Source organism: Leptonotus elevatus, chromosome 7 (genome assembly GCF_054856555.1).
Source record: "Leptonotus elevatus isolate MCC_2025b chromosome 7, RoL_Lele_1.0, whole genome shotgun sequence".
Taxonomy (NCBI): Eukaryota; Metazoa; Chordata; class Actinopteri; order Syngnathiformes; family Syngnathidae; genus Leptonotus; species Leptonotus elevatus.
In genome coordinates this window covers 13,201,705-13,209,541 of record NC_141245.1, presented here as the reverse complement: position 1 = coordinate 13,209,541, position 7,837 = coordinate 13,201,705, and the positions used below count along the sequence as shown (strand labels likewise).

Below are 7,837 nucleotides of genomic sequence, written 5' to 3'. Positions count from 1 at the left end.
TGGATAGAACATATTATTTTCAAGACATTTTTTGGTGTTGACTTCCCCTTTAACTCTTTCACTGCCATTGATGTCAAAAATTCAATATGAATATTATTTCTATTAGTTTAAGATTTGTTTCCACTTTTGTTAAGAATATGAAGACCTAGATTTTTTTATTTATTTCTACATTTAGAACAGATATAAAAGTTGTGATTAATCGTGAGTTATAACTATTGAAGTCATGCGATTAATAACAATAAAAAAAAAAAAGTCTGACTCCCCTAATTTTTAATAATTTTTTCTTTTCTTTTTTTTTAAATTAGGGGCATCAGGCGATTAAACATTTGAATTGTAATTAATCACATGACTTCACTAGCTAACTCACGATTAATCACAAATTTTACATTTGTTCTAAACGTACAATAATTTTTTTTCCTAGGTTTTCATACTCTTGTTAAAAAATGTGAAGCTAATGGAAATCTTTCAAAATATTTTTTGACGTCTATAGCCGTCAATGGCAGCGAATGAGTTAACTGCAGTATAAAAAAGAAAACAAATACACTAGAGATGATTGCACACAAAAATAAAAACCAAAGTGGTGGTGATATGACTAATGCCATATTGAAGCGACATGGCGTAATAAGCCTGCTAATGGCTTTTGGCGTTTCCACGCGTCTGCTTATGAGGATCCTTTGGACAAAGGTAATGTTGAGAGGCAGCGGATAACCAGCGAACCTTAAGAGGTGATGCAGGGTTGAGTGCGGCTGCGGTGGCTCCACGACACACCAAATGAACAGGGGGAAAAGGGTCAAAGCCTGCAGGACCAACCAGATGATGCAGAACGAGAGGAAAATAAAGAATGTTAACATCATATAAATTTATACTGTACTAACATATCATTGTTATCATTGTTAGGGTGAAAAATGATGCTAATAGCTAGCTTGTTTCTGGCTGCTTTGCTTGTTGCTCAGAACCTACTGCATTGCTAATGGAGACTGTAAATAAACGACACATTATTTTGTGCTCAGAGAGTGAAGAAAGTTCAAGGCAGTCCACAAAGTGTTGTAATGCAAGCACTGGTACAAGAAAGCAAAACCTGAGATATTTGACAAGCTATTCCCACTTCAAGGACTGCTCACTCCATTACAGTCATCTGTCTGCTTTAAAATGTCCTCCCGACAGTTACGGACTACAGAAGCAGACTTCTTGTCATTTATCACAAGGAAGATCCTTTCCTTCCTCATGACAACGCGACTAACAGATGAAGAGAGCAAAGAAGGGAAGACGATGTGGTCTCACATGTACCGCATGTGAGGGAGTGGAGGGTAGTGTGTGCACTCAAGGGGAAGGTCCTTCTGTTTCGTTGTTCTTCAAACCAACCCCCTGTTGCTTCTGACTCCCCCTCAGGCACCTCATCATAAAGCCCAGTTGGGAGCACACTTCGCTCTTTCTAATATACAATTTGTCTCAACGGAGAACAAAAGCACCATAAGGGGGAAGTTCCACATCAAGAGAATTAGTCGGCTAGCACAGGATGATTCCGAGGAGTGTTTTGAAGAGTGACTGTGGGAAATGACTGTAAAGTGTAAACAAAATGATAATTGAACAGATAAAAAGGCAGAACAAATGCTACTAATACCAACATAATCATTCTGAAAATAAATACAGTAGGGAGACCGGGGCTAGTTGTATCACTTTTTATACTTTTATATATTTTTGGGAATCAATACATCATATATAAAGAAAATGTATACCAGGTGAAAGACCAAAGTCTTAGGTATATATTTTGCATTCATGTCATTTTCATACTTTGTATCAGTGCAGAGTTATATGCCATCAAATAGAGGGATGTGACACGTTGCCCCACCAATGGGTAAGTTGTCACACCATATGGGGTAAGATGTAACACTGGATTTTGCAACTAATAGAACAAGGTCAAAAATGTTGTTCTCCTGTTTTTTGTTTTTTTTGGTTTTCACAGCCAGAGAACTTGTTTATCATTGATCTTGAAAATTTACCATAGACATTAAAGCAATTAAAACATAAAATATTATGAAATAAATTAGGAACTACTGGCATGCAGTTCATAGCTCTCAGGTTATCACTTATCACCGCATGCTTCCTGTTAATGGCACCGTTCTGTGGCGCTATTACAAAAAAGTGAGTAAGTATAATTGTCTTGTTAGTATTAGTGATTGTGAAAGTTTGTACGAGTAGCACTAGTGGAATTCAAATTTTTTTAATGTACCGTATTTAATTTTGCTGTTTGCTTTCTGATCGGTTGGATCGGGATCAGAAATGGTGGTGATCGAATGCCGGGTAAATATAAAAGTTGTTTAAATAGATATATCGCACCATCTTCTCATTAAATTGGTGATCGGTTATCGTTTCATTCAAACATGCTGATCGCTGATCGGCCGAAAAGTCCTGATCGTGTAAAAAGCCTAGTTTGCTTTTATACATATATACATAAGTAATTTATAAGTATGGTTTTCTTTCATTTTCCTGAAACCACTGCCTTTATTTTGATGAACCCTTAAAGTCTCAGATTTTCTCAGAGCGGAAGTCTGCAACGATGATCGCTTAAGATTGTGTACATTTAGAGGCAACGCATTTTCCCTGAAAATAACGGTATTGTTGTCTACAAAACTGATCAACAAAGACTATTGGGATGACGAATATTTGCACCAATCAACAACTTGATAATCCACACAACTATATGTGACGAATTACCGCTCAGGTTTTCTGCATTCTGGGAACGGGAATGAATAAGCTTCGGCTTTATCCCGTCAGCCCTTTTTCTTTTCGGGTACAATTGTATGTGAAAAGTGATTGTTGTAAATTGTCTCTATGATTGTCCGAAAGGAAAAAATGAACAAATAAAAAAAAAATATTTTGGGTTCAAATTTTTAGATTTCGCTGTATTGAAAATTGATGACAAACTCAACGTCAAAGCTGATTGTGAAATTTTGTGTTCAAACGCATCATCCAACATGGTTTTTCCAAGTAAACTAAAAGGAGTTGGGCATCTCTAATGGTCTGATTTAAAGTGACATGAATTCTTCCTGTTATCCTTCTGTGAGTTTCCCTCCCTGGTGACTGCAGAAAGTGATAATGGTCTGCTGCACTCTTCTGCCTTCATGTATAAGGTCATGAAATATTCTCAGAATACGGGTAGGCCATCTATATTCATCACACCTTCACAATTCAGTGAGCACAGGCCCCAATTTGAAAAAAAAGAAAAAAAAGAACGAAAAAAACCCTGTGTTTTTTATTTTCATTTTCTTCAGCAAGGCAAAAGCCGTGTTAAACCGTCAGATTCCATTTGACAATAGTCATTTCCCCCAAAAATGTGATCACTTTTGACCATTTACTGTAAGTGCAAGCGTGCAGTGATTTTACATCCGCATTCTTTGCTTCTATAGAGTGTTGTTCATCGTGACAGTGCACACCTGATCTTCGTCCCCTGGTGTGCGCTCCGGCATGAATTATTCACAGTGTTCTAGGAGGTGTGTGCCTGCAAGTGACAAAAGTACACGCTGCTACAGGCTGCGGGGTCACCCCTGATGATGTCTCACTTCAGATTGTCACAGACTTTGCTGCACAAGCTTCCACCCTCTCTCCACCTGCTGAAAAGTCTGCAAACTCTGCTTCGTGAGCCATAAAAAAAATAAAATAATAATAATAATGACGTGACGCCATAGCGCCATCTGTTGACCAAAGCAAGGAGATAAGCAGGAAGAAAATGTCTTCGTGTATAACTTATTTTTGTTAATAAAATGGTATAACTCTATTTGAGGTGATTCATGCGGACTACTTATTTATGTAAGATCCTCAAATTTGCATACAGGTTTAACAAACTACACTTGATATTTCGCATGAAGACAGAAATATTGAAATATGCTTAGTGTTTTTTTCCCAGCACCTGGGCCTCCTCTCACATTCCAAAAATTGCCCATGGGTGTGAATATGAGTGTGCAATACCGGCGATTGGCAGGGACCAGGTGTCATATGTGATAGGCTCAATTTCACATGTGACCTTGATGAGGACAAGCGCTACAGAAAATGGTTTGCTCAAAAGCTGGCTTTGGTGAAAACATGCAAATTTTGAGTAAAACCTAATCTAACGATATAAAATAAAAAAATTAAATAGTACGGCAAAATATATATTTTGCATGTTGTCAACGTCATTATTTTATTTAAATCTATTAGTTCCTTCATGTATTTATTTACAGTATGTTGGTGCATCAGTGTGTTCAGTCCAATTGTGAGTGCTTTGATTATGACATACCATTGTTAAAACTTATACACAACATACAAAATATTATTATCATTATTTTTTGCTTTATCGTGCCTGTATAGTTATTACAGAAGTGTGGAATTGCCAATGTAGAGTAAACAGTTTTGATTGGGCTATGAATCCGAACGTGCTGCAAAGTAGTTCGAACGTATTGGTAAAATGTGGGTTAGAAGCTAAAGACATTATTTTTGGGGTTATTGACTTGCACATGGACAATTGTGACATCCTGTGGTGTTATGGGAAAATACCCTGCGCCTGCGGCATTATGGGAAAAAATGCTATGTAACAAGCTTTTAGTCTACCTTTTTACCAACACGTTTCAAATGACTTTACCAAAACGTTTGAACGACATAGTCTAGTTAAAACAGTTTAGTCCGCGTTGACAGTTGACTTCGCAATTTCATTGAATGGCAGCATTTGAAATTATTATTATTTTTTTAAACAATTCTAAAATACTAAATCAGAAAATAACTCGGCCAGGACATAATCACAAAAAACAATCAGTAATGTTGGGTTCAAGCCAAAGGACTCCAAAACAGATGTGTGCAAACATGACTAAGGACTTTATTAATCAAATCATTTTCCCCGTAATATCCACAAATAAAAGTGATCTCTTTATATATATTCACATTGTATATTTTTTTTTCATCGTGACCCCTGGAAAAACAAAAAACAAAAAAAACAACCTTTCTTGTGATTTCCCGCCATGCAGTCGCCAGGAAAGGTTGATAAACATCATGATTGATCGACATTGGCGTCACTCGTCTCTATTGGCTCTTTAGAGAGCGAAAACTTCCGCGGCCGGCCAATCATCAACTTTGTCAATGAAAATAAATTATGAAAGCATTCTACACCTTCAGAGTACTTTGTGATCCTCCTCCATTGCACTTTATTTTTTTATATTTTCTTTTTTTATATATAATAATAGTAATCATAATAATGACTATAACTGTCCTTGATATAAATTCAATAGCATTTTTTCTCTATCTCAATTATTAAATAAATCCTTTTGGCAATCCTCGTGTCGTCACTTCAGAATAAAAGAATAGTCGAGTAGAAAATAAAAGCTGCGAGATCTCAAAGAGGTGCGAGAGAATGAAAAGTCTCAAAGCAACACTGAAGAGTGAGAGAGGAAAGAAATGAAAGAAAAAGAGACAGACTCAGAGAAAGAAAGAAAGAAAGAAAGAAAGAAAGAAGGAAAAGCATCACCATCAGACGCATGTCAGAAACGGTCCTATATACAACAAAGTGTGTTGCGATAAACCATCCTTGGTCGTCCAACAATGTTTCTGCAGAGTCATACCAGTGTTATACCAGAGTGTACGACTTGGCATAGGGGTTGTTGCTTTGTTTCAGGTGTCCTCTGGAGTCCAGCAGGGACTCCTGCGAGGTGCTGAGCTTAGCAGCCTGTGCTTGGGCCAGGTCCCCAGTGGGCGGGACTTCTGCTCGGACCTCACCCCGAGCCTCTCCCCGCTCCCGGACATCTCTGTGCGGGAGGGTGGACGCCGTTCCCGGCTGCCACTGCTGCACCTCCCTTGGTGAGGGCACTTCCATGGGGGTGGGCTCCATCGGAGGGGGCCTCTTCAGGGTGCGGCTCCTCTGGGGCTCCAGGCAGGTCTGGCCCATGGCTCCTCCTCCTGGGCCTCCTCTTGTTTCTCCCGTAGCACCAGCAGAACCTGCGACCACTCCGGGACCCCCTCCTCCACCTGCGCCGCTGCTGCCCGCCCCGCTGCCTCGGGGCGCGCCACGGTTCAAAAGGAAGTCCATGCGGAGGTACGGCGGCAAGTGTACCAGTTCTCCTCCTGAGTGGTAACACAAAAGAATTGAAGAGAAAAGACAGTTGATGACTACTGAATCAATCAATCAATCAATCAATCAATCAATCAATCAATCAATCAATCAATCAATCTGAGACCAGTGAACTGTTACACTTAAAGGGGAAGTCAACCTTAAACATTTGATAACAATATGTTATATAAACATAAAACATGATGTTCTGATTAATAATGAATTTGAAGAATTTGAAGTTATGCAGCAAAATCCAGCCGTTTTTATCCATCTCAGTGGGCGGCGATTTTGCCACTTGCTGTCGACTGAAGATGACATCACAGTTGCTCAGGCAACAACCAGTCACAGCTCACCTGTTTGCTGAAGCTGAGCTGTGATTGGTTATTGCTAGCGTATTTCCACTGGAGAACACACGGAGGCCATGGAGGACGACGCTGCCCGTTATCGGTTGCTCGTTCTGTTTTTTGTGGCGCTTCAGATGTGGGCGCTTTTTCAGAGCTCGCAACGCAAGGAGGATCGCCGCCGCGAAGAAAAGGACGATGTTTTATCGACGGAAAGCCCTCGAGGCTATACACGCTGATAGCAGTGGGAGCGAAGAAGAAGACAAACACTTGTCGAAAAGGACACGGCTGGTAAGTTGTTCCCCCCCCCCCCCCCCTCGCGGATGTCCATTACTGATGACATCACAGCACAGGAACAACCGCCCAATCAACCGCCGTGGTGTTTTACATCATGTCCTGGTCTCGCTCTGGCCCAAAGTAGGCGTGAGGGTCACGAGTAACAAGAGTATGAAAACCTAGAAAAAAAATGTATTGTACATTTAGAACAGATATAAAATTTGTGATTAATCTTGAGTTAACTAGTTAAGCCATGTGATTAATTACAATAAAAAAACATTTATGCCCCTAATAAAAAAAAAGAAGAGGAAAGATTATTAAAAATTGGGGCCGTCAGACGATTAAATTTTTTCATTGTAATTAATCGCATGACTACTCACGATTAATCACACATTTTACATCCGTTCTAAATGTACAATAAAAAAATTATAGGTTGTCACACTCCAAAAAATGTGAAACTAATAGAAATAGTTCAAATGAATTTTTGACGTCTATAGCCGTCAATGGCAGTGAATGAGTTAAACATGGTCCAAGAAAGTTTGGAATCCTTGAACTTAGTCTCCCTCAACTTTGCCACTTGGCTCTTTCCAGATATATACACACAGTCATCTGCTTCGACGTGCCCATAGAGAACACACCATCTATTTTTTAGAGCTCACCACGCCAGGTGGCTCTGTGAGACTTTAGAGGTTGTTCTTTGTGTGTCTCACAAAAAGTGCTTAGCTGGTTGTTTAGGAAGGTTAAGAAAGTGTTCAAAAGAGTACCGGAGCTCTGGAACGTGGCTAACTAGTGATGGGAAACTTGAATAGAAACTTGTGATACAATATCACAAAATTGTCCGATTCAGAAGTCATTATTGCCTATTGATGCATTGCAGAAGCTATTAACTCATTCACTGCCATAAGTTAATAAAAAAAAATAAAAAAAGATTTTGAAAAATTAGGGGCGACGGGCGATTAACATTTTGAATTGTAATTAATCGCATGACTTTACTAGTTAACTCACAATTAATCCCAAATTTTATATCTGTTCTAAATGTACAATAAAAAAAATCCTAGGTTTTCATACAAAAGTTAGCAAAAATGGAAAAAAAAAAGCTAAACTAATTGAAATAGTTCAAATGAATTTTTGACGTCTATAGCCGTCAATG

The 7,837-nt window shown here is 38.9% G+C and overlaps 1 protein-coding gene across 8 annotated transcripts in view; it reads right to left on the bottom strand.

The window, feature by feature from the left end:
• Positions 1-4,824: 4,824 nt before the first annotated feature.
• The window catches only part of dscamb (Down syndrome cell adhesion molecule b), a 116,265-nt gene continuing 113,252 nt past the window's right edge, over positions 4,825-7,837 (bottom strand). For all 8 annotated transcript variants that reach the window (XM_086080454.1, XM_086080456.1, XM_086080455.1 and 5 more), the window contains one exon: positions 4,825-6,084. In XM_086080454.1, coding sequence (XP_085936580.1) covers positions 5,591-6,084 — 494 coding nt within the window. In that variant the 3' untranslated portion in view covers positions 4,825-5,590. The remainder of the gene's footprint in view (positions 6,085-7,837) is intronic.